Source organism: Gadus morhua, chromosome 7, assembly GCF_902167405.1.
Source record: "Gadus morhua chromosome 7, gadMor3.0, whole genome shotgun sequence".
NCBI lineage: Eukaryota > Metazoa > Chordata > Actinopteri > Gadiformes > Gadidae > Gadus > Gadus morhua.
The window spans coordinates 8349920-8377867 of NC_044054.1; the positions used below are offsets into that span (position 1 = coordinate 8349920).

A 27948-nucleotide genomic window follows, 5' to 3' on the forward strand; every position below is an offset into this window, starting at 1 on the left:
TCCCGGTCTTTGTTGGTCTTCCTGTTTATGAAGGTAAGGATAAACCCGCCCCCAGCCCCCGGCGTAAAAGCAGTTCTAGTTCTGGCCCAGCTCAATCCTGGGGCTGGAGTTGAACCGGTTTTTAGAGGCCGGAGCCGGTTCTCTGGCGGTGTGAAACCAAAACACTGGCCCTAGCTCCGAACTAGCCCGGAACCGGCTCCGATTTTGCGGCGGTGTGAAAGGCCCATAGGAGACACCACCCAGATATAGTCAGTTGGGAACCAGTGGCGGCTGGTGATCAAAAATGTTGGTGGGGACAGTAATAGACAGGGGGTCTGGGGTCTGGGGGTCTGGGGTCCCCCCCCCCCATAAAAAAAATTGAATTTAATAGATTTGATTTCCTATATTCTGGTGAATTTTGGGGATGGCCACTACCTATTTACCTACTATTCATTCAGACTCATAGCCTACATCCTGACTTGCAGGGCCTGGACTAGCTTACACTGCATATACAGATTCATGGCCATTCCAACAGCCATTGCTATTTGACCCATCGTTGTTATTCTGATATTGAGACAAATCATGATTACTGTCCTATAGTGTCATGTGGCTTCATTTAGTTTATATGCTACAGGCCGAAAGACTAAATTAATATGTAACTTACTTGCTCCTTTTAAGTATAACATTGCTTGGGGTTGTCCAATTCCTCCACTGAAAAGGGTGGAAAGTGCTAACAACTCTCTGCTAGTTAGCGATCTATCTCTTCTCTACAGGTAGTTGTGTTGCGCGAATGCTGCTGAGGAAGGTAGCCTATTTGATTGATTCGCTGAATTTAGTTAGCGAGCTTACATTGACTTCAACGTGGCCGGCCCCCCTGACTTGGAGGAGGGCTTTATTTCGAATGACCAATAACTAGCCCAGCCCAAATCATTGACGTTCAGACGCATTTAAATGGTTGCTGGCAGTGACAAGTAAATCACACAATTAAACAAGGATAAACGCTATGTATTTTTGTTGATTTATTTCGCATTGATAAAAGTTGGTTAATAGTTGGCAGATATATTCAAGTGAATATTTCACGGAGGGGCGGCGCCCTAGCACCCTCCATTGACCCACCGCCACTGATGGGAACACCACCCAAACATACTTAGAACCAGGAAGTAATATCAGAGGCCATTCTGAAAAAAATAGGATTCTTAAGTAGGATCGATCCTAATGATCACATAATTTTTTTATTGTTTGGACTCCCTTTCTAATGTTTCTATCAGCCTATTTGGTTCATGAAGTGTTGTGCTTTTTCTCCAGAAAGAGAGAAGTGTCTTCACGTCACGGTTAAAGCATGATTTCCACCGGGGACGTAAGCGCCGGTTTTTCCGTTGGAAAAACCCTTTCCAACGGGCGTGCCACGCTGTAGCGCTATCATTCCGTAGCCCTTCTATTTTTGACGCGACAGAGTATCCGGTCAATATTCTAAATAAAACACAATACTCAGCTCATGTAGCCTATCACAACTTCACATCAACATTACGTCATGACCGGTGGCACCAGGTCAGCAGTCAATCAATCAAAGGGTCTCAGAGGGTCGGTAACATGGACGACGAGAGACTGATTGTCGAAGTGGAGCAACATAAAATAATTTATGAAATAAATCATCCTTTTTATAAGGACAATGTCAGAAAGGACAAAGCCTGGCATTTTATTGCAGTCGTTTTGGGAGTGGAAGGTGAGTACATTAGGTTTAGGATAATCGCGTGATCTCGCGTGAATACGGCTGGCTAGCAAGGCAGTGCTACGCTGCCGTAACGCGCCCGTTGGAAATTGACGCAGGGCAGAGTTCGCAGCCGTTCCGCGGTACGTACGTCCCCGGTGGAAATCAGGCTTCCTGAACTAGACTCATGGTGTGTTCCTCAATCCCCGGACGCCAGATTTCCGAGTCAAAAGTCGAAGATCTCCCAGCTTTCTTGAGGCATTTCTCTGAGGCACGCCCCCTTTTTGTCTTCATCTTTCGGAATTCTGAGAGTACACCGAGAGCAGCGATGACGCTCTCAAAAGAATGTTTGCGCCGGTTAAGAGAATTATTTTCTTTGTATTTGTACCACGTTGGTCATTTTTTATGTTGATTTTAAATGCTTTTACACACTTGATGACATTGCTACTTTATTCCGGTCACCAATTTATACATTGCATGGTCCTGCTTTGCGTGTATTACAATGTAAAGTTGTGTTGTTTATTTTCGAGCTGGTTTGCTAAAAAGGTTAATGTAGCTTAACAATAAACAACGATTTGTCAATTTCATGCAATAATCGCAAATTCGAACGGGAACGCTATAAATTCTCCGAGACCGAAAATGACGTAAAAAGTGCAACTCGGAAGGCTGGCGTCCGAGGTTTCAGGAATTACCGGTATACACACGTTAACATTCTCTCTCTGTCTCTATCTGTATGTCTGTTTGTGAGAGAGTGAGAGTGAGAGAATGTGATTCTAAAAGTGGTGAGTGTGTTACGGACAATCTATTGTGTTGGTAACTTCACTCAAATCTATCTACAGTTAACTATGCATTTAGACAAATACGATCAAATATCAATATAATATGTGCAACCTTTTATGTGTGGTTGTTCAAGATACACTGAAGGCATGATGCCACCATAGGTTTGCAGAGAACTATACACAATATGCACACTGAAGGCATGATGCATAGGTTTGCAGAGAACTATTTACGATATGCACACTGAAGGCATGATGCCACGATAGGTTTGCAGAGAACTATATACAATATACACACTGAAGGCATGATGCCACCATAGGTTTGCAGAGAACTATATATAATATATTTCATTTCCAATTTTTCTGAATTGGATCGTCGACTAAAAGGAACTTCTTTGAGAGACGAAACGGAATTGCGCACATTTGCAGCCATGTTGAAATCATCAAGTGACTTGATCGAAGATATCCCTTCGCGCTCTTTGCTCAGTTACGTATGACGCAAGCACGTTAGGGCGAGTCCCAAATCCCCATTGAAAATGCATTGAAGGCTCAATTTCCGAAAAAAGTTTTAACATTAGAGTCCACGGAGAAGGCTTGGGCGATTTTCCACGTCGATGAATTCTCCCATAGAGGCGGGACCATTTGAAACGCGACTTGAATCTGACGATTCTGATTGGACAATGACAGATAATAGGTCTAGAACACTGAAAACGACTTTTGCCGTGATAGAGTAAAAAAAAAAAAATATCCTCTTTCTCCCAGTTGGTAGTGCGTAGCCCAAATCGCCCCTATACACCATCCGCCCCTGGTTGTGACATAATTCACACATTCATATCAACAGGCCACATATGTCCTTGCCAGCTAGAGCGGCTTCTTTCTCATCCTGAGCCTAGGAGAGGCATCCAGCTCATACAGGAAGCTATTCATCATGTGTCAATTCTAGAGATACGAGCGGCCCAGGTATTCGAGACGCTCAAGGCCACAAAAACAAGTGTAATTCCCGCCCATAGCCACAAGAGGTCAGCACCAAGCCACAAACCAAGTTGCAATGCCAACACATAGCCGCAAGGGATCAGCACAGAGTACACATACGGGTATCCAGGAGGCGGGAGTTTAGCACAATGCTTAGCCAATCAGAGCACATAACTGAGTCCATGCCTGCCCAGTATTAAAGTCACAACACATAGCCCAGGGGGCCAGAACGGTCCAGGTAAAGCATCCATCAGATGCCCTACTAAGCGTGTCTCCACGCGTGTGTGGTACACTCAAAACCAGACCACTACTTCAATTTATTGAATTTTTATATGTAAAGAGTTTCTAAGTAAAACCGTTTATATGAAAGAGTTTATATGTAAAACCGTTAATTAATTTATATTTTTGAGTACTTATTTATCGCTAATTATTACGGTCTAATATTGTTGTGGGGATCGGGAGTAAATATTTGTTGTGAGACAAAGCGTTAGTACTGGGAAACGGAAGGGCGGAACCAAAATTTGTTGCAGTCCGGAATTCTATGGTTGAGGGGCACTTCCGGTTCCTCGCCAGACGGATTTCGGAAAATGACGACAAAGCTTCGTTGCTTAATTCCTGTACTTTCATCTACCTGCTTTTCAGGGAGTCCGCTCTCAACAATCTATTTGTTACTTCCGTCCCGGCCACTTGGGACCGGTAACACGTGCATAATACAATTCCTCTCCTTTTGCTTCATAGATATCATAGCGAACCTTTACCAAATAAAGTGAGTTACAGTTAAAATTAAAGTTAAATTACACTTATCTCTTCACATTCGTTCTCTCTCTCTCTCTCTCTCTCTGTCTCTCTCTCTCTCTCTCTCTCTCTCTCTCTCTCTCTCTCTCTCTCTCTCTCTCTCTCTCTCTCTCTCTCTCTCTCTCTCTCTCTCTCTCTCTCTCTCTCTCTCTTGTGAACTCAAAGTTTGATTTACCACACTGCTCAGAAAAGATGAAGAGTGACACAGACACATTTCACAATATTACATCATAGTAAACCAATAAATAAAGATAATATAAACTTCAATAAACTAGACCTATCTATTCTTTGATGGAAATGTGTTCTGCCCCACAGTATGAAGTTATACAAATAAAAATGAAAGAGAAGAAAAGGAGATTAAATGTTGGGATTCAAAGTGGATTTAGAGAGAGACTCTCTCTCTCTCTCTCTCTCTCTCTCTCTCTCTCTCTCTCTCTCTCTCTCTCTCTCTCTCTCTCTCTCTCGCTCTCTCTCTCTCTCTCTCTCTCTCTCTCTCTCTCTCTCTCTCTCTCTCTCTCTCTCTCTCTCTCTCTCTCTCTCTCTCTCTCTCTCTCTCTCTCTCTGTGTTGGCACTTATAAGTGGAATAAGTGTCCTGATAATAGAGAGATGACCCAGTCGGGGCCGGAGTAACACCGAATTCTGCAACTCATCGAAAAGGGTTAAAAAATAATGTACGTTAGTGTCAAGAAAAACCCACCGGTGGGGGGAAATCTTTAACAATTATTCGCCAAAGGCCAATTGAATAGTACTATTATAATACTGTTCCCTACTTTTCACGGAGCTTGAGGTGAATAATTGCTTTAGTATATACTACACGTGAACACTCCAAAAATAAACAAGACAACACTTTTTGCCGGGATTTATTGGTTTTTATTAGTGGTTTATTAGTTTTTATTAGGGTGACGAGACGACCGTCACGCAATAAAAAGTTTAAGATCTCGATCATTGAATATTGCCCAATATCCCGAGAAAGCGAACAAATCAAATTGAGCCATCTTAGGAGGTTTAAGTGTAGCACATACTAATATGTTTTATTTATATTTTTGTTATAATGCACACGTGCATGTAGCAGAAAATGTGCATCAGCGCCCCCTGGGGTCACACTTTTCGGTGGGTCGCAGCTGCAGTGACTACAGGGGGAAATATATCATGCTTTATTCACAACAATACTGTCCGAGGCATATCATCATTGTAGTATGGTTTTGATAATTATTGGTTCCATTAATTTATCTAACACAAATAGATCGAAGAATGATACCAATAGATTATTCGGAAACAATCTGAAAGGAGTATGTCTCATTACTCCAGACCAATATATGGCGCTAGTGAACACCACCTCCGTTTACTTGCTCCCAGAGCGCTATAAATAGTGTTGCCAGATTGGGCCAAATTACTCTTTGCAGCCAGAGTTGCCAGATTGGGCAGGAAATCTGGCCCAATCTGGCAACACGGACTACAAAAAGGGTCATCGCCTTACTATCCGGCAGGTCTTTCTCTCAGGGCCTGGACAGATCACATCACCCGGACCGTGTTTTTCATATTCCCTACTTCACAACCGTTTTTTATCAGCATTATTTTCGGTATGTTTATGGATTTTACATCTGTGGTGTTTTGTGGACTATGAGTCTCCCAGTTTTTCCCTTTTTCTCGGTATAAAGGGTTGTTCGCCGTTGTGGGCATACTTCCCCTGAGCTTTGGTCTTGGATAACCCCTTTCTCCTCGGAGAGGGAACGCCGGGAGCGGGTTGCATCAAATGAGCGTTTAACCGGAGATAGGGCGGGACTTTCAGTTGCAAGGGTTTAGCTGCGGGAGTCCAGACAGTTTGTATTTCATTTGAGGGAAAATTGGTGTCACGAAAACAATTAACAATAAGCCTGCTTAGCGTTGTTGTACCAAATTGTCCCTTCAGTTGCTTTTACTAACTCCTTGGGACATTTAAGCTGTATTTCACAGCTCGAATGAGTCAAGTGAGCGGAAGTAGCTTCGCGGTAGACCGGAGTAACATTACAACTCATGAGCATCTCCCGCTACAACGGCCAGTATGTGTGATGCCCCTAGCTTGTGTTAGCAGGCCCGGCTAACAAGGCGCATGGCCGGGCTGCTGGCGGAGCACCACCGTTGGCGATGTGTTGTCTACTCTTTGTGCACTGGCTCTTTCTTTTTATATATTAAACGAATTCCACCCTTGCGTTCATGCATCTGCCTGGAAAATGCAACCAAATCGTATTTCCACACCTAGCATGACCCCCCCCCCCCCCCCCCCCCATTAAGGCTGTGCTGTGGACTAGCCGTTAGCAGTAGCCTTATAGCCTAGCCATTAGCTGTTGGAAGTAGCCTTTCCTTTTCATTGAGCCGGTTGCCACTAAAGAAAAGAGAGCAAGATGTTTATTTGAACAGCACCCTCGTGACGTTATAGTTGTGTTGTTACTGCGTTGTGTTATCTAGTCGCCACATCTACACAACTTGTGTAGATGTGGCAACTAGGTACATCCGGGTGTTGAGTTCGTGGTCCTGACTTTGTATACAGGATATGTATTGGTAATATTCCTGACTTTGTATACAGAATATATGAAGGTCTTTACCAGGATTATATTGGTAATATAATCCTGACTTTGTAAACGGGATTCATTATTCTACTGCCCTGCCTGTATTCGTAATATTCCAGACATTGTATACTGAATGTGATGATCCTGCCTTGCCAGTATTCGTAATATTCCTGACTTTGTTGAACCTCAACCTATGTATCAGAAAGGCATGATGTCATGTCTTTTTTTTTTTTTATATATATATACCATTTATTGGAGGGAAATTGACGATGCGCGTCCATGGTGGACTTGATGCTTAATGTTTTCACTAACTTCTAACTGCTTGTGTGTATTGGACTAATTTCGGTGTATTCTTGGTTTTGTTGTGTTTTCTCAGGGTGTCTTTTATGAATAATCAAAAGCAGCAAAAGCCAACGCTTACCGGCCAGCGCTTCAAAACTAGGAAAAGAGGTTGGTTGTGTTTTATATTTATTATTTTTGTCTTGCACAATACTTTCTAAAGCCCTGTCCACTCTTACCCGGATAAATCTACAAACGCATAAATATGTATCCGTTTAGCCCTGTCCACACTGAGGCCACGTTTATACGTAGCAGGGTGTTTAGAGAAACAAATATCCCCCCCCCCCCATCCGTTTTCAAATATAACATTGTGCACACGACATCGTTTTGAACATCGTCATTTACATCAACCCGCACAATTTACCGGCTCTCGTTTTGAAGAATAATCACCGCATTCGTTTCAATAGGAATCGCGACCATCTATACTTCCAACATAAAGTGTGCATACTTATAATTGGAAATTCGTCCCAGCCTTTATATACCACAGATACTATAGGGTCTAAAGCATATAACCGCGTTTTCTGATTACAATTTAATGTAACAGTAAGCTGACGACATCGCTAATTAACACTGCAACTGCAAATTAACCACACAGTTTACCATGGCAAGTGGTCGAACAAATTTTCTTTTTGCAATCATTCTGCACGCGCATCCACCGTGTTGATAAACAAATAATCAGCCTATATGGCGCGAACTTCATTCGTGTTCAGGCAGCGGGCGCTCACATGACGTTAAGCATTTACTGGCGCATAATGTGACGCTTGAGAACCGAAACCAAGTTTCTCCCAGTTGACACAACACATAACTGGCATTATCGAAAATCTCCACTTTGGAGATTTGTGCCGGAGTTTATAAAAATCTTTTTTTGTGATTAAAAACTGGGTTTTCGTATAAATGAGAGGCCAAACCGCGTGGAAATATCTGCGTTTTCCCTTTGTTTAAACGGGGCTTAAAACGGTGAATTCCGACACTAAAATCGATGCTTTCCAAAAACAATCACTGATGTGGATAATTGTGACAACGCTGGGTTCCAGTTGTAGTGTGGTCAAGGTAGACGGAGGCTTTCAGAAACGATGACGTTTGGTTGCCATGTCAATGCGCTGCCACAAGCTTGCGCTCGAGACCGAGACGCTCATTAAAAAATAGCAGGTGGAATGGAAATGATGATTTCTCTGTAAAAAGTACTTTTGTATCCAGTTAGAACTCAACATATTGTCTCAAACATATTCGTTAGTCCAACGCCGAAGGCGAGCGCTGTACTTGCTACGCCTAAGCTATGGGGAAAAAACGTGAAGACGCCAGTTCAAACCGTACTGGAGCAGGTTTGAACTGCTGATCAGCTGATAATTGCAGTGGATCAGCTGGCAAATCATTTTCACTCACAAGCAAAAATATGACTCAAACCAAAAGTACAAAGGCGATTTTATTTTATTTATTTTTTTTATTATTTTTTTTTTTTAAGAAACAGCGCTCCATGAACGGTTTGAACCCGAGTCTTTTCTCCCATCGCTTAAGCACAGCAAATACAGCGCTCGCTTTCGGCGTTGGGCTAACTAATATGTTTGAGACAATATGTCAATTTGTAACTGGAGATACAAAAGCACATTGTACAGAGAAATCATAATTTCCATTTCCCCTGCCATTTTTTGGTGAGCGTCTCGGTCTCGAGCGCAAGCTTGCGGCAGCGTCATGGCAGTGTCATGGGAACCAAACGTCATTGTTCCAGAAAGCCTCCGCCTAACCTGACCATGCTACTACGTGAACCCAGCGTTTTCACATTTATTCATCTCAGCCATCGTATTTGAAAAGCATCGTTTTCAGTGTCGGAATTTGCCGCTTTAGTCTGGACGGAAGTCTAAATGGATAAATATTTATTAGTTTGTAGATTTACCCGGGTTAGTCTGGACGCGGCCTCCGCGTCTTGTAGGGCTGAACCACTTGGGGAAATAATCGTATTGTGATTTATTTCGATGTAGTATTCAACTTATTATTTTTTTTTTTAAAGTTCCTTTTATGTTCTTTATAATTCATTAAACAAGCATCAATCATTCTGTAGTATGAAGAACACAACATTGGAAGCAGTCAACGAATAAACTGCGTTTTCCTTTAGGCCAGGCCTATGTATTAGTCCCGCTCAACCTCTGCTGGACTACTATGTATCCCCACATCATGACTCATTACAATGGGTGCCCGGTCATTCAGCTGTTCAGCACCCAGGCTCTGGAACTCCCTCCCCCCACACATAAAACAGTCAGACACCATTTCAACCTTCAAGTCACAACTCAAAACTCACCTGTTCAAACTCGCACACGTCTAACTGATCACTGTCTTGATTGTTTTTTTTGTCTTGTTTTTGTTTTATTTATTTATTTATTTATTAATGTTTTTCCACAATGTCTTTTTCCAAAAGATTTATGATGACTTTATGCTCTGTAAGGTGACCTTGTGTGCCTTGAAAGGCGCCTCTAAATTAAATGTATTATTATTATTATGTGTTGATGGATTGATATTAGAACATCTTTATTTAACTATTGAATTGTAAAAGAAATACAAATCTTTTTTTTATCACAGCCAAATTTTATCATTTGCAAATTAAGTTCCATTACATTTCAAAGTCGTGAATACGACTAATCATACGTCTTGTCATCATCATTATTCAACTATTGAATTGTAAAAGGAAAGTCTACAAGTCTTACTGATTTCCTGTCAATAACAAATCACACAATATAATTTTTTCATATATTTTTAATCACAGCCCTTGTGATTTGCAAATCGTGGTCCATTACATGTTGTCGTTTTGAAATTCGACTATTCATGCTCTCTTGTCATCGTTATTTAACTGTAATTGCAAAAGAAAAAGAAATGTGAATCTTACTGATCTCCAGTCAGTAACTAAATCCCTATTTTTATTATTTTTTTAATCGCAGCCCCTGCACTTTGCAATTCGCGGTCCATTACATCACGGTGTCGGTTTGAATTTGACTAATCTTATCATCTTGTCCTCCTCCAGATGAAAAGGAGAGATTTGACCCTACTCAATTCCAAGAAAGTATCGTACAAGGCTTGAACCAAACTGGCTCAGATTTGGAAGCGGTCGCCAAGTTCCTGGACGCCTCTGGGGCCAAACTCGACTACCGACGCTATGCCGAGACCCTGTTTGACATCCTGGTGGCTGGCGGCATGTTGGGTGAGTGGAGCTGGAGGCATGGTTCACATAGACACTGCTTGATTTATGGGAAGAAAATCTTCATCGTCACGATTATTTTGGGCAATGTTGAAATCCCGATTGTTTAAATGACTTATTTTTCGAAGTTAGAAAACGTGATGCATTTTATCTCCACAAAAAAATCTCTTTGACTGCATTAGAACTTTGAAATTTCCCCCTTAAATAATATAATGTATTATTTAAGGGGTATATAATATAATGTACAAATATAATGTACAAATATTCATCCAGCTGTTCTGCGAACAGCTGGATGAATATTTGTACATTATTTTTGTACATTATTTTCCATAGGGGCCCCATTTAGAACAGCCAGGACCCTTTTACGGGGGCCCCAGTTAGAACCACCAACTCTCTTAAGACGGGTCCCCCAAGTAGAACTGCCAGGGGCCCCAGTTAGGACCACCAGGTTTCTTGAGACGGGGCCCAAGCTAGGACCACCAGGGCTCCTGAGACGGGGCTCCAAGTAGAACAGCCAGGTCCCTCTATGGGGGGCCCCAGTTAGAACCAACAGGTCTCTTACCGTGGCCCCAGTTAGAACCAACAGGTCTCTTACCGGGGCCCCAGTTAGGACCACCGGGTGCCTTTTATGGGGTCCCAGTTGGATAAGAGTGCATTATGGGTATTTCCCCCGCTCTGAGCCATTACAGCGCTCCCCAACTTGATGGTCACCAGTAATCCGTATCAAACGTAGCATAGACGACAACGGCGAAGGTGGCTGTGCTGAATCCGGAGGCCTGACAAGAGCTTTCCCCTGTCCGCCTGTTCTTTTCACAAGGCTACTGTGTATCTTTACTATGCATTTATTTATTGGACCCTATGCCAATTTGCACAACACTTGCACCCATAAGCGCCGGTCCCTTTAACCAGACCTCTTGCATTTAACCTGCTCCGACAACTACGTTCAAATAGGCTATGTTTTGTATGTAGGCATTTCCCTTTCATCTGCTGTATCTGTTGTGTCAAGTGGGAGCCCTGGTAGGATACTGGATGGTTCTCCACTGGCTCCCTGTCAAACAACGCATCACACACAAGATCCTCGTTACCTACAAATCACTGGCCCCCCATGTACATCAGCGATCTCCTCCACCCCTACTCCCAGTCACCCTGCGCTCCGTGCTCACAGTGCTCTCCATTCCCCCAACCAGACTAAGATCTTATGGTGATACGGGGCCTTCTGTGCAACGGCCCCTACCCTATGGAATAACCTACCACTTGACATCCGTTCGGCCCCCTCTCTGATACTGCACCTCAAAACAGGCCTCACCTCTTTGACTACCCCTAAAACCCGATTTGTTGATGAATTTATATCATAACATCTTTATTTAAAGTTGACATATTATACCACCAGGTGTGAGTGTGATTTAGCTGTGACACCTCGTTTTGCAAATCTGCCTCTTCTGACATCACGAGTGAGTGTCCACCTAGATGGATAGATGGGCAACGTTTGCTACGGTCCATTGGGTAGCCTGGTAGACTGATCTATCCAGCACAAATCTAGGTGGACCGTTACTGATCTCCGGTCAGTAACGGTGAAGAAACACCCATCAATCGAAGCCTTCGCAATTTGCATATCACACTATTGCATCGCGGTTTCGATTTGAATTCGATTTAATCCTTCAGCCCTGGTTGTATGGCAATAATGTAGTACTTGACTCTTGAATCCGCCTCCTCCTACCACAGCCCCGGGCGGGACTCTGTCCGACGACATGACCCGCACAGAGTTCTGCCTCTTCACGGCCAACGAGGACCTGGAGACCATGCAGGCCTACGCTCAGGTAGGCACTGCCACGTTTCAGGACCTAGTTATTTTTTGTCTGTCATTCCCTGTAAAGGATCCAACTAGATGGACGGGTAGATATCTGTATCGATTTGGGGGAATAATCTAATTGTGATTATTATTTTTATTGGCTTATTTGATAGGGCCCATGCATATTTCTGAACATTGTTTGTAAAACACCATGTAAATATGCCAGAATTAGTATAAAAAAATACTATTTATCTGCTGTCTCTAGGCAGGTGACAGAAAATAACTTTAACAGGTACACTATAACTTAAAAAGGTAAACCTTATGGTGACCTATAAATCAAGGGTGTGTATTAGGGATGAGTCGGTCGCGACCGATTCGTTACAACGAACGAATCCCGAACGTGAACGACAAGAACTGGTTCTTTTATTCTTTTTTTTTAACATAAACCAAAAGTATGGTCACATAAATAAAATATACAAACGAACAGAGCTTTGTCTCCCCGCCACTTATATTGATTGAGTCTACAACGTTCTCAAAGATTCAGCCAATGAGAGGTAGCAATGGTGTTGCAATGGCACCTGGGTAAACAAATGACAAGGCGGTACCGTCGAATATGCGCGCTTTCTCTGTCTGACGTATCTTGGGTCATACCATTCGACGTGGGGCCACTCGTATATCCCCCTAAATTTTTTCGAAAATAGACTTGACATCCATCTGTTTATTGGATAAACGCATTTCCCAATCCCAGGAGTCTTTGCTCCATTCTAAGTCAATTTAAGAACAAACAAAGAAATTAAACTGTAGTTTGTATCTTTTATTTATGACCATGAAAGTTCTGTAATGCCTGAACAATGAAGAATTAAATGTTACAATTAAATGTAAAGTAAAATAAAATTATAAATGTAAAACCATGAATGAAATAGAGAGTAAGCAAGTGGTATAAATATTGGTGGGGCGTTTGGTTATACTATATAGTATATCTTCTCGATTTTCACGGGGGTTAGAGCCTAGAAGTGGTTTAAATTATGCTCACGGCCGTCTCGCGGGGGGGTGGGGCGGGGCAGACACCAAATGACGTAACGAACGAATCAAAAAGAACGAATCAAATAAACGAATCGTTATAGTGAACTGAAAGAACTAGTTCCCGGAAAATAATCATTTTGCCCATCCCTAGTGTGTATTAACCGTGAGTTGCTTTGGATAAAAGCGGTAATTGTAATTCAAAAATAATAATACATAGGACGTTTATTCATCCACGCAACATTGGAAGCAGTCAAAATATAACCTGATCTTTCCTTTAGGCCAGGCCTATGTGTTGAGAAGACTTGGTGAATGAATAGATATTATTACATCTTTAGTTTTGCTGTAAAAGAAATGTGAATCTAACCGATCTCCATTCAGAAACGGTAACAAATCACAAAAAGCAGATGCGATTTGTGAATCGCATTCTATTGCATCGAGGTTTCGATTAATCGTTCAGCCCTAACTCGTTGGCTGGCGGGATTTAAAAGTCGGAACGGGGAACAATGCATGGGTGGTTGGGACTGGCCGATGTTCAGATGGACCCAGGAGATGGATCTTTTTTGGGTACGGTGCTGACATCGGGCGGCAGTACAGACACTTGAGTATCGCTATCAAAACTGCTCGCTTAGAACGAACCGCCGCCTTCATCAGATAAAACGTGTACGCCTCACCAGTTTTAAATATAGGTTCAAAACGCACTCTACCGCCTGGCCTTTCCTCCCCCTTTATGACATGTTATCTTTTCATGTACCGACCTTTTTAAATCAACTTCAATGTGTGTGTATATACTGTAGGTATATAAAGTTGCGTTATGCCTTTTCTGCACCATGTACGGCACTTTGGCCAGTGAATACTGTATTTTAAAGTGCCGTAAATATTCATGTTTACTTACTTTCTTCTCCCCCCTCCACCCCGACAGGTTTTTAACAAGCTGATCCGGCGATACAAATACCTGGAAAAGGGGTTTGAGGAGGAGATCAAAAAGGTGAGGGGCCGGGTTCTGCGCGGAGCATGTAAGAACCCAAGAGGCAGTCGCTCAGGAGGTAGAGCAGGTTGGCTGGTAACCGCAAGGTTGCTAGTTCGATCCCCGGCTCCTCCCAGCGAGTGTTGAGGTGTCCCTGAGCGAGTTTAGTTAGGGTTACATTTTTTGGTTGAAAACTGACTTGTGTACGTATTTATGCCTACTCCTCTGTAATTTTACAATTATTTAATAATTTAGGTTAATACAATAATCACGCCAACTTCTGCTATTATTTCTGATTAATTGCACAGACTTAGTCCATGTGTCTCAGTCTGCTAATAAACTCTCTTGCAGCGCTGTAGTTGGAACCCCCTTGTTTAGTTTGTACATTGCTAACGCCTGCAATGCAGTCGCATCGTTCAGCTGCTCTGTTGAGTCGCAAGGAGCGACGATAAAGTGTGCCAAATTTTTATATTATTTCAGCCAAATTATGGACGATTCCTCAATGCTCAGTTTTGAATAACTGTCACCTTTTGATATTGCTTTATCTATTGCAGCCAAATTATGGAAATTTTGCACATTCTGCAATACTCTGTTTTAACACGCGTGTGTGTGTGTTCGCAACAGTTGCTGCTGTTTCTCAAGGGCTTCGACGAGTCTGAGCGCAACAAGCTCGCCATGCTAGCGGGAATCCTGCTGGCCAACGGCAACATATCTGCCTCCATCCTCAACAGCCTTTACAACGAGAACCTCGTCAAAGAAGGTGAGTGCCGGAGCCCCAAACCTTTCTCATTTCCAAAGATGTGGTTCTCCACTCAAAGATTTATTTAAAGGGCTCATGTCATGCCTCCAGGTGTGGGTGTGATTAGCTGGTACAAAAAAAATCATTCCATCCCTGTGACATCACAAGTGGGCGTGTCCTCCTAGATGTGTGCTGGATAGATCAGGCGACCAGCCAGCCCAGTGGACCAGAGCAAACATTGCTCATCTATCCGTCATGCATCTAGGTGGACACGCCCACTTGTGATGTCACTATGGCACAGAGAAGGAATGATTGGTTTTCATACGGCTTGTACCAGCTAAGCCCACCCATACCTGGTGGCGGGACATGATCCCTTTAAACACTGGGCTACCCGGGAGGAGGCCTGAAGCCACCTGATGCAAATCAGACTGTTTTTGAAAGACGCTGAAATTGTTTCTTTGCAGAAGTGAACAGTGTGAATAATAAGGGGTATTTTTTAACAAAACTGGCATCTAACCCTATTCTAGTAATTCCACCAAATGCAAACAAAGCCTGATATGCGATCTTTAAGCAATAATGTCTGGCTGCAGCCTGTAGGACAAGGACATCCATATCCGCCTGCTACGTTTGCACATTCTGCAATCCCCAATCCCCATTCTGCAAAAAAGAGTTTTTTGTACACAAGGTCGACCCCGATGCGTAGGGGTTAGGTTTTTGCTCGAGAATGACTGTCTTTTGTGTGTGGATGTTGTGGGTCTCCAGGAGTGTCCGCTGCCTTCGCTGTCAAGCTGTTCAAGTCCTGGATCTACGAGAAGGATATCAACTGTGTGGCCTGCTCTCTCCGCAAAGTGGGCATGGACAACCGCCTCATGGTAGGATGTGCCGCCGATGTCCGAGCCTTTTGATTGGCCGGTGTCGAGTTGTGTCTAAAGTGATTGACTATCGCGTCTTTAAAGCGTGCGATTGCCGCCACTTGGCACAAGACGACACGACCACAAGATAGTGTGTGTGTGTGTGTGTGTGTGTGTGTGTGTGTGTGTGTGTGTGTGTGTGTGTGTGTGTGTGTGTGTGTGTGTGTGTGTGTGTGTGTGTGTGTGTGTGTGTGTGTGTGTGTGTGTGTTTTATCGATTATTAAAATATATCGATATTTTTTTCAAACGCGATATGAAACGAGACCATATCGTCAATATAATTTAATTTGCGTTGAAATTACAGCACATTTGTTCCAAATAACACCAGTTTTGAACCGCGCCTGCCGCCTGCTATTTCGTAACTCTGCTTATGTCTCTCCCGCTCTGCCTCCGGCTCACACACACAGTCTCTGCCTGCCCCCCCCTCCACTGACTCACGTCACTTTTTGAAACATGAGCCGTGTTCGAAATCGTTCACTATTCATTGGGTATTTAAAGTGCACTATATTGTGCATGAAATTAACCACTGAGAATTCGAACACCACTACAAAATGGCGAGCACCCTATATAGTGCACTATATCCGTGATAGGGAACGATTTCGAACACAGCTATGGAGTCCGCCTGCGCATGCAGCTCCGAGGAGCTTGTTTGCAAGCGAAAGACCAACGGCTCCATAGTTTGGAAAAGTTGTCTGACGAATTACAAAATCACGTAATTTGTGGAGAGTGCTTAAAAAATGTCGCAACCAAAGGGTTGCAATTCTGTCCATAATATTCCGGAGGTGCACACAGCTTTTGGCCGTGATATTATATATTATAATGTTCTCAAATACGAGGCGGAGGCAGTGTCTAGTCCACGGTTTATTCAACCATCAAACTGTATTCAATTCTGAACGGTAGGAATAGTAATTGTAAATCGAAACGGTAGGTAGGTATAGTAATAACGGTAACTCCACAGTAACTTCAAGGTTTCTCACTCCGCGAGACCCAAACATAAAACATTAAAGGTCCCATGACATGAAAATCTCACTTTATGAGGTTTTCTAACATAAATGAGTTCCCCTAGCCTGCCTATGGTCCCCCAGTGGCTAAAACTTGCGTTTGGTGTAAAACGAGCACTAGCTGTTCTGCTCGCCTTTGGAAAAAACGGAGGCTCAAGCGCGCTGATTTGGAATGTCTTTGGTCTGTCACAAAGCATCTAAGCTCCTCCCCTTACTCTGCCTGGCCCGCCCAGAGACGTTGGCCCGCCAATGAGACACGACCGTGCGAGCACCACGTGTGTGTGTTTGTGTGTGTGAACACACACACTGTACCGCAAGTGTTTCTTGTCGGTTCTTTGACGTCTCTTGTATTTCCACAACGAGACTGTATTGGGGGTTATCTGAGCCATGGTTGAGAAGGAATTGGGGGGGAAAGGAACTTTGGCTTTGACTCGCTGAAGTACATGAACTGCGACATGCCTCCCGTGTGTTCTAGAATATTTACAGAACACGGCTAAAGGCTATGTGCGCCTCGCCATTGCGATACATCCACTGTAAACAGCGCATGGTACCGTGGCTGCACGGCAGAATTTCGGGAACGTCTTTGAATACTGTGTTAGTTCCCCACTAATACCTATATTAAAGAATACATAAAATAGCATGTCGTGTCCGCCCCCCCCCCACGCAGTCGTTACGGTTCATAATATTTCGGAGGCGCACAAAGTTTTTGGCCGTGATGTTATATATTATAATGTTCCCAAATAAGAGGCGGAGGCAGTGTCTAGTCCACGGTTTATTCAACCATCAAACTGTATTCAATTCCGAACGGTAGAAATAGTAATATCAAATCTGCGCACGGAGCGCGCACCCTGAAAATAATGTACAAATATGTATCCAGCTGTTCTCATAAATCTTCAAAATAATATGAAATGATAAAAAAAATTATAATTATAGTTTCTACTCGATTACTTGTTTGGAGATTGTTCGACCCGATACTCAAAAATCGCGATGAAAATGTTATAAATTTCACAGCCCTAGTTGGAGCACCTTTTGTGTAGCTTGTTTAGAGGGGATTTATGAATACAATTTATGGCGTCAATTCGTAAAGCACTTAACTTTTATTAATTTTTTTAACCCCAGGAACTATTCCCGGCCAACAAGCGCAGCGCGGAGCACTTCTCCAAGTACTTCACCGACGCCGGCCTCAAGGAGCTGGCCGACTTTGCCCGCAACCAGCTGTCGATCGGCGCCCGCAAGGAGCTGCAGAAGGAGCTCCATGAGCAGATGGCCCGCGGGGACCCCCAGAGAGAGGTGCGGCCCAAGGAGAACGGGCCAGTGCCCATTTTGTTTTTTTTTATAAATCAGTGCACACCAGGACGAATCCAATCGTCCTGGTGTGTGGCTGAGGCGCCCGTACTAGGAATGCGTCTGGCCCTTTCTGATCTTTTTGAAATCGTGGCAGATTTGAGCCGGATTCCGATCTCTTCGTCGGGTTGCGTTTCCAGTGAAACCACTGGAAAACTACATTTTTTTTGGTTGCCAGTTAGACTTGCCGTCACTGAGCCCGAAGTACCGGAAAATAAGCGATGACCATGTTTTAACGAATGAAAATGTCATCGGATGGCGGTATTTTGTTGAGTTAATTAGCATATTTATCTCCCCCCCCCCCCCGTAGATCATCGCCTACACCCGGGAGGAGATGAAGAAGGCGGGCCTCTCGGAGCAGGCCATGATCAGCATCATCTGGAGCAGCGTGATGAGCTGTGTGGAGTGGAACAAGAAGGAGGAGCTGGTCACAGAACAAGCCATCAAACACTTGAAGGTAGCTGCCGCGCTTTGAGGTGTCCATCAGGACCAGGTCCGTGGCCCTGGTTGTGGTTCTGGTGACTGGGGCCCCCCGTGTTAAGGGGCTTGGCTGGGGCCCTCGTGTTAAGGGGCCTGGCTGGGGCCCCTGTGTTAAGGGGCCTGGCTGGGGCCCCCGTGTTAAGGGGCCTGGCTGGGGCCCTCGTGTTAAGGGGCCTGGCTGGGGCCCCTGTGTTAAGGGGCCTGGCTGGGGCCCTCGTGTTAAGGGGCCTGGCTGGGGCCCCCGTGTTAAGGGACCTGGCTGGGGCCCATGTGTCGTGTTAAGGCACCTGGCTGTGGCACACCTGTAAGGTTCTAAAGCTCTACGTCTCGTCCTAATCCCCGTGTACTAGCCCATGAGAGGCAGAGCAGGCCGGGCCGTGACTGACGTCTCTGCGCTGTTGGCTAGACTCCACTGCTCAGTCAAAGAATTCTAATTCAGGGTTTCCGCGGGGTTGTTAAAGGTATTAAAAGGTAGTAAATGAAATTAGCCCGAATTAAGGCCATTAAAAAGTATTATAAAGTAATAAACGTCATCTGACGAGGTATTACATTTCCAACAAGGCCTATGAGTTTTTCAATTGGTGTTATTTACGTGCAGTACAAATCCATGCAATTTCTAAAACTTGCGTGGATTTATTTTTATGTTGCGAGTAGGACCTGAGAGATATCAATGATGTCACGTGCGTGCGCTAAAACAAACTGGATAGACCCGGCTGGCGAGGCCCAGTTCAGACCAAAGATTCGCCTCTCAACTCCTTGCGACTCCTTGCGACGAGACGGGCTGCGACGTTCTAAAACTGGGCAGTTCACACTGCTGCAACGGGCGGGGGGACGTCAGGTGGTTTGTACCCACTTCGCGAGTTCGCTTCTATTAGTTCAAAGTCATTTGAAAGAATGGGGAAATGCAAATTTTCGGACCTCTGGCTTGAAGAATTGATCTTTAAAGAATGATCGCAAAAATAACATTTGTTTGACCGGTTGAAAAAACTTTATATTTGGATTTTAAAACGCATGAAAATATAAATGAATGATCTTAATTCCTTTTCTTTGGCAAGTGACCGGTATAAGCGGGATAATGCCCTTCGAGGTGTCAAAAACCAGTTTGATCGATTGTAATTAAAGGGGACTACTTTTTGAGGGAGATTAACTCAAACAGAGTATACATTTAATAAGCATGCAATACGATTAAGAAAACGCATGATCAGTGAAGTATTTGAATTGTTTTATTATGTTGGCAAGCAAGAAGTGGAATAAATGGGATAATCAGTCTTATTAAAACGGTTTGTGCAACCAACCGCACAACAAGACATGATTGCGGCTCTTGTCGCTCGTCTCTTTCTGCATATGCTTGTAGAGCGGGGAGCGACGTAGACTGATAATCCCTCTATAGAAAGTACACTGGTGTGAATTTGCGCTACGGTATGGATTTTGTAGTTACCGTGAGACCGGTGTGACTGGTAGACAGCCGCGTTTACATGGACACTTCTGATCCGATTAGAAGCGGAAGAACAGCCCAATCGGAATAAAAAAATATTATATATACGGCTCAATCGGAATACAATTCTCTGATCGGAATAGAATTCCATGCGGAATAGAAGAAGTGGTGTAGTCCGCTATAGTCGACATTAGGGATGTCCGATATTGGCTTTTTTGCCGATATCCGATATGCGATATTGCCCAACTCTAAATTTTTGATTCCGATATCAGTCGATACCGATGTCGATATTTGTGTTATTTTTCCTCAAACCTAATTTAGGTAACATTACATATCTCCTGTTGTGGAATTAACACAACATGCTTAATGTTATTGTGATGCCCCACTTGATGCATTCTTGAATGCAACAAGGCTTTCCAAATGTTAACATTGTCTGTGCAAAATAAGAAAAATACTTCAACTTAATTTAAGGGAAAAGTGCATTGTTTATTTTATTTTTTTTAATGGTCTCAGACAACAGTTTGGATTACACTCTCCCTGAGATAATCTTGACAATGCCCACAACAAATAGGGCAAACGTGACTTCACAAATGATAAAACATTGTACCTGAACAACTATGTGCAACATAGCAGTATGTTTCTTTAACTAAAACTCATTGAGTTTTACAGTGGCATATTTGTGCAGTTATTCAATTAAGGTTATTGAGTTTAACTCAATTTATTCAATGCCCATATTTGGGCATTGAATAAATGCCCAAATATCAGTCAATTACAATGTGCACTGTACTGCACAATTTTGAAAACATTTATTTGAGCTACAAAAAATACTTCAGGCTTGAGGTGAAATACAAAAAATTAAACATTTTAAGGTGTACAAATCTAAGCAGCCTATGTCCCTAGCCCATTACTTGGGCTAATGCAATCATTGGAATTATAAACTGGGCTCAATCAGCACTGCTCTACATGAGCAACAACAAAGATATGCAACATTAAGGTAGTGTGCAATAAGAACAAGGAAGGCACAAAGTTTCAGTCCAGACCTTCCAGAGTAGCAAACAAAGTCCTCCTTTAGTATCAGTCCAATGAACGGGAATAAAAGACTGGCCTTCATAACGGGCAATACCCACAATCATTAAAATATACACTGGGCTCAATCCACCCTGCTCTTTCAATGAGTAACAACAACATGTGCAAATAAAAACAAGAAAGGCACTAAAAATAAAATAAAATAATAAATAATAGAAATAAAAAGAGCTTCAGTCCAGCCTAGTAAACGTAACTCTCCTTTAAAGTGCAACAAATGAGGCTAAAAGACTGATGCTGACTCGCCTATATGACTGGTCTAATTTTTTCCCATGTCCATATATGTGAGAGGTAGATTTTTCTGAATGAAAATAAGCATCTCAGCATTGTTGTGGTGTATGCGATTTCTCTTTTCGTCTATGACATGGGAGACGGCGCTGAATAGCCGCTCGCTGTCTACGCTGGTACAGGGCGCAGTGAGGTACTTGCGTGCAACTCGGGCAAGTGCAGGGAAGCGAATCTGGGTGGAGCTCCAGTACTTGAAAGGGCAAGCTGTCTTGAGGATGGTGGCTTCTCCCAGGTATGCATGAACCTAAATAAGAAGTAAAAACAAAACAGAAAAGTCTACTTACTTTTCTTCAAAGCACGGACAGGCATATGTTAATTTGATTCACTTTATGAACATTTTCATGTGAAGCACTCAACAAATCTGCTGATTTGCTGAGTTTATTATTTACTCACCTGTGTAGCTGTTTCGCCTGTAGTTGCTTGTTTGGCGACATCATTCTCTGTGAGGATTTTTTGGTACATGTCCTGCAGGCTCCCAGTTCGGGCCCTCTTAGGTGGGGGGTCCTGGTCCTCCTGGCCTGGATCATCTGCACTGGCACCAGCAGCGTGTTCTCGTTGAACATTGTCCACACTGGCCATTTCATCCACAACTTTCAGCAGCATATTCCGTGCTTCCTCCTTCTTATCCGGGTCGAAATAACGGTCTTTGTAGCGAGCATCAACCATGGTTGCAATTGCATAAAGAGGTTCAGTTTGCACACCATCAAAGCGTTTACTGACAGCTTCGAATAGAGCATGTTTGGCTGTTTGCACACCTTTGTCTGATTCATCCGTCTTGGCAAGCAGCCGTGTCAGGGACACCACACCAGGGATGACATCTGCAGCAGTGGCCTCTGCCGCGCTGATGTCCCTGGTTAGCTGCTCAAAGGGTTCCAGGAGGGTGATCATCTTCTCCAAAATCCCCCACTGGCTTGCTGTCAATGTTGTGGGGAGTTCATAATCAGCAGCATATGCACTCAAAGCCCTCTTTTGTTCCACCAGGCTCTGCATCATATAATAGGTGGAATTCCACCTGGTGGACACGTCTTGTTGCAGCTTTTTCACGAGCATATTGAGTTCTTTTTGTATGTCTTCAAAACGACTGCACGCAAGTGGTGACTGCTTGAAGTGTCCTACCACTCGCCTCCCAACAGCCAGGGCATCTGCAATACTGCGCTGAGACAGGGCACCTCCATTCACTGCGAGCTGTAAGGTATGTGCCATGCAGGGCAAACTTGGGACACCAAACTCCGCCGTAGCTTTAGCCATGTTCCGTGCGTTGTCTCTGACCACTACGTGCGCATTCTCCTTGGGGATTTTCCACGTCTCGAACATCCCTTCAAACGCAGATGCGATTGCTTCTGCCGTATGAGACCCGCGGCACTCTTGGGAGTGAAGCACAGCCTTTTTCAGCACAAAATCTTTATCTAGCCATTGAGCAGTCAAGCTCAACATGCTAACCTGGCTAACGCTTGAAGACCAGATATCTGTTGTGAAGCTAATGGATACATCATCAACAATTAGCTTCTCGACGTGGCTGTAAACAGCACTGTACAACTCGGGTAGGCAAACATCTGTTAAATACCTGCGGTTGGGCATGGCAAAGCGTGGCTCGAGGAACTCAACAAGTTTGGTGAATCCGGCGTCTTGTACGATTGAAAAGGGCTGGTTATCCAGTGCAATAGACTCAATGATTTTCCGATTTATGGCTTTTGCCCTGGGGTGGTCCTTGGCGTATTTCTGTTTTTTCTCGGTGGACTCTTTGAGCGTCAACTGAGTCCTTGTTTTCGGTGCCGCCGCCTGTCCCTTTTGCTTCTTCTCATTGCTTTGCTGCACAAATGCCGCGTAACTCTCTGAATGATTCAGCCTGAGGTGGTTGATTAAATTGGAAGTGTTGAAGGAAGAAGTTTTGGTTCCGCCTCGCATAACTGATGCTTTGCAGTCATTGCAAATCGCAAGTTTAACGTCCGAAGGAGAAACTTGAAAATAATTCCAAACCGCAGACATAGTGTTGAAACAGAGCGAGCAAGTTTGTAGCCATCCACGCTTGTTTGTTTGTAAGGTTCAAGACGCAGCTTGATGAGGTCATCATCTGTGCGCCGGTAAACGCTTCAGGAGCGCATAAGAACTATTTGGGTGTAACGCAAGCATTATTTTATCGGTTTTAAGGCAAAAAAAATCTGATACCGATATTGACAGATATTACATTTTTATGCTAATATCGGGCCGATAATATCGGACATCTCTAGTCGACATGTATATTCCGATTGGTTTGGGGTGGGTTCGGCTACTTTTTAACTTGGAGAGATGGTATCAGCAGCTGCTGTATTTCGCAATTGGTCAGTCGGTACTTTTATGCATACCGAACTTGACCACTGTCAAGGAAAGTGGATGGTGGAGTCTGGTAATTTATCAACCCCAGCGTGTCCGGTTTCTAAGCGAAGTCAACGTCTCAGGTGGACTATTTCTCTGCTGTTTTGGCAAGGAGCCGTGTAATAATGTATAGAACGTCGCCGTTCATTATCGAAAAGAATACCCTTCAGGGCGAAGCAAGACACCTCCGCTTCGCATCGCGGTCCGGTTCGCCCTGTCTGGGCTTATTTACCAGATAATGACCGGCGTTCTGTACTATAACATTATCCCTTACATAAATCATATAAGTCCAGACCAACACAACGGTTGTGTGCGAGAGATATACGAACGTAAGCTTACCACTTTTGTAAATGCCATAGGCCTATATACAGTACATTCGGATTGCATGATAGGAATAGATCTATTCCGATTACAAATCGGATCAGAAGTGTCCATGTTAACGCGGCTAGTGTTGTGTGTACCACAGTAGCTAATACGCGGTACTATTTCATGCAAAACCTTAACACTGTAATAACAATATTAACGAGGTATTTATAACTTAACTTCAACACTGGACACAAAAACTCTCCCTCTCTGACACTCTCTGTCTATGTCTACTATGTGACATATTGATTAAAAACTAGGGACCAAGTCCCGTTGGGACATCTTGACTAATCCAACTCCTATGGTCTCTCTCTTGAAGTCGTGCTGGTATTAAAAAATATGGTGAAGGTAGGTATTAAAAATGGTATTAAAAGGTAGTAAATTCAACTTAAGAATTTCTGGATAAACCCTGTAATTGAAGCAATTTTTTCTTGGTGTTAAATCTTTTATTATGGATAAATATATTTACATTATTTTCTATCAGAACATTTAGTATTTTTAATGGGAAATTTCAGAGTTCTCAGTTACAAAGTGTAACTGAAATAAATGCATAATGTTTTCAAACTCAAACATCAGTTAAAGTAATCCTGATTTCAACATTAACAAAAATGATTATGATTTTCATGTATTTTTCTCTCCCCTTCTCCCTCAGCAATACAGCCCCCTTCTGAAAGCCTTCACCTCCCAGGGCCAGTCGGAGATCAGTCTGCTGGTCAAGGTCCAGGAGTACTGCTACGACAACATACACTTCATGAAGGCCTTCCAGAAGATCGTGGTGCTCCTCTATAAAGGTGCGTCACTCACTCACCCACACTCACTCACCCACCCTCACACCCTTTTTCGGGGGAGCTGATCCTTAAAGTTGACACATGTGTGCTGGATAGATCAGTCTACTGCCTACCCAGTAGACCGTAGCAAACGTTGCTCATCTATCTGTCATAGATCTAGGGGGACACGCCCACTTGTGATGTCACTAGAGGCAGGTTTTCAAAACGGCTTGTAACGGCCAATCACACTCACACCTGTTGGTGTAATATGTTACCTTTGGGTAACATTAGGTGTGGGTGTGATTAGCTGGTACAAGCCGTTTGGCACAGGGAAGGAATGATTGAGCGACATCAAAAGTGGGCGTGTCCTATATGAAGGATGGATGAGCAACGTTTGCTACAGTCCACTGGCTAGACGGGTGGACTGATCTATCGGGCGTACATCTAGGTGGACACGGCCACATAAAAGAAAGCATCAACAACTTGGAGTACCGGGAGTTTATTGAAAAATACTGTTTCCATGTCCGTGCCTTACCGGTAGGTTCATGTTTCCATGAAGTTCACACAAGTCGATTACTAGCTATTGTAAATAATATAATAGAGGCGCCAACAAATTTAACTTGACTCCCCTCTTGACATATTTTTTTGGCGCTTCTATCATATTATTTACGGTAGCCGGTAATCACCTCGTTTCCAGGAAGTGTGGACTACCTGGAAACATGGATCTACCAGTAGGGCACAGACTTGGAAACATGTTGATGCTTTGTTTTATGTGAGGCAAATCGCTGCTCAAAATAATGGCAAATGGCTACAAGTGATGACACACAGTGGGAATCTCTCTGGAAACACATGAGAGAGAGACTGTTTCTGATGTAGTGCCATCGACGGTTTATAATAAACCCATCATGTCGCTTTAAATCATTCCTTCCACAACAATCAATCATGTCACGCCTGGCATGACATGAGCCCTTTGAACAACTGCTTGTTAAAATAATCTAAGGCTACCAAACTTCACTGCCACATCTGACTGGCCACATTCACAATCTGCACTGTCTTTAAAATACTCAGTAAAGGGCTGATTATGGTCCCACTTTCACGCAACCCAATGAGCACGCAGATGCTTCGACACAGTCGTGAACCTTTTATGGTTCTTCGTCAGGTTTTGGTAAGCGGACCAATCGCAGCCGACGGAAGGTTACAATTTTTGGGAGGCGCACCTCAGGCCCTTGCGGTCGACGCAAGGAGGGTCCGCAAGGACGTAAGTGGTCCGTAACCCCCTTGCGTTGCGTGAACGTGGGACAATAATCAGCCCTTAAGGCTACGAAACTTGACTCCCACCATCTGACTGGCCTTATTCACACTCTTTACCGTCTTGTCGCTCTCAGCTGACGTGTTGAGCGAGGAGGCCATCCTCAAGTGGTACAGCGAAGGCCAACAGAACAAGGGAAAGGGCATGTTCCTGGAGCAGATGAAGAAGTTCGTCGAGTGGCTGAAGAACGCAGAGGAAGGTGAGCGGAACCTGGCTGACGAGCGTTTGGGTTTTGCACGAGCGAAAACTGAAACCCTGGTTGGTGTTCCGTGGAATTATGCCTCGTCATAATTCCATGGAAATACCTTGCTTAACCCTTCTGTACACAATAAGGCTACTTAACTGATTTTAAAATGCATATATATTTCAAGTGTTATTCCGGCGGAAATTGAACCCAGTGTCTTTATTGGCATGAAGACCCATAAAATAAGTCCTCCAGACACTTTTCATTAATCATGGAGTATATAGAGCTTGCCCGCGAATGCACTGAGAAATGTTACAGCCCAAATGGCTTCCATGTTATTGGCTAGGGGTAGTGTGAACGCTTCCAAATCTATATTTTTTTAATCACTAATATTGGTCGAAATAGCACCACACCTCTACAGTTGCATGACTAGGATCTCTACACATAAAAGAAAGCATCAACAACTTGGTCTACCGGGAGTTTATTGGAAAAAAGTTTGAAAAATACTTTTTTCCAAGTCTGTGCCTTTAATGTTAGGTAGGTTAATGTTTCCAGGAAGTTCACACAAGTCGAGTACTAGCTATTGTAAATAAAATAATAGAGGCGCCCACAAATTTAACTTAACTCCCCTCTTGACATATTTTTTCTGCCGCCTCTATTATATTATTTACGGTAGCCGGTAATCGCCTCGTTTCCAGGAAGTGTGGACTTCCTGGAAACATGGATCTACCAGTAGGGCACAGACTTGGAAAACAGTAATTTTTTAATAAACTCTCGGCATTCTAACATATTGATGCTTTGTTTTATGTGAGGCAAATCGCTGCTCAAAATAATGGCAAATGGCTACAAGTGATGACACACAGTGGGAATCTCTCTGGAAACACATGAGAGAGAGACTGTTTCTGATGTAGTGCCATCGACAGTTTATAATCAAACCCATCATCGATCCCTTATCGTACGCGCATAACTAACGCCGACTTGTGTTTCTGTTCTTTCGCTGTTCCAGAATCAGAATCTGAGGAAGACGAGGCCGACTGAGACCCTGAGATGACTTTCTTCCAGTCCCAGGAGCTGTGCCCCCCCCCCCCCTTCCTCTTCCTCCTTACATCCCCCCCTCCTTCCCTCGCGCAGAATCAGGCTAACCCCCTCTGAATGGTTCTTTGTCGCTGATTAGCCCTGCCCCCCAGGGAAACATTCCATGTAGAATTGACAACCCGAGCCACCGCCGACGGCCCACAAAAATTCCAAGTTGTCATTTTTTCAAACTTTGAAATTTGAAAAATAATTGCCAAATGTAAACGTCATGGCTGCTCTGTAAGGGCTCGCCGCGTCTAAAACTTTAGTGTTCATCTCCGTGCGGGGATTTCATATTTGTACGAGTTGTCGCCACCTTGAAACTATCTTACTCAACACCCCCCCCCCAAAAGTTCCTCGCAGCCAACTCTTATCTTGGTTTCGTACTTCCAATTGACTTTTATATGGAATAAAATATTATTGAAATTATTTCACCCAGACTCTTTAATCGTGTCGTGCTGTTGAAGCCGGGTTTTTTTCTTCACTGAGCTGTAACCTTGGATCTATAGCTGTGTTCGAAATTTGAGTGTACATACGACGTT

General features: G+C 43.6%; 1 protein-coding gene across 1 annotated transcript; it reads left to right on the forward strand.

Annotated features, from left to right (window-relative positions):
- The first annotated feature begins 5661 nt into the window (after positions 1 to 5661).
- Positions 5662 to 27836, forward strand: LOC115546510 (basic leucine zipper and W2 domain-containing protein 1-A). The gene is made up of 12 exons (XM_030360025.1): positions 5662 to 5811; positions 7154 to 7227; positions 10127 to 10303; positions 12023 to 12117; positions 14032 to 14097; positions 14701 to 14836; positions 15578 to 15687; positions 17847 to 18017; positions 18382 to 18528; positions 24725 to 24863; positions 26225 to 26347; positions 27339 to 27836. Exons 2-12 carry the CDS (start codon positions 7164 to 7166, stop codon positions 27368 to 27370), a joined length of 1260 nt encoding a protein of 419 aa, XP_030215885.1. The 5' UTR covers positions 5662 to 5811; positions 7154 to 7163; the 3' UTR covers positions 27371 to 27836.
- Positions 27837 to 27948: the final 112 nt, after the last annotated feature.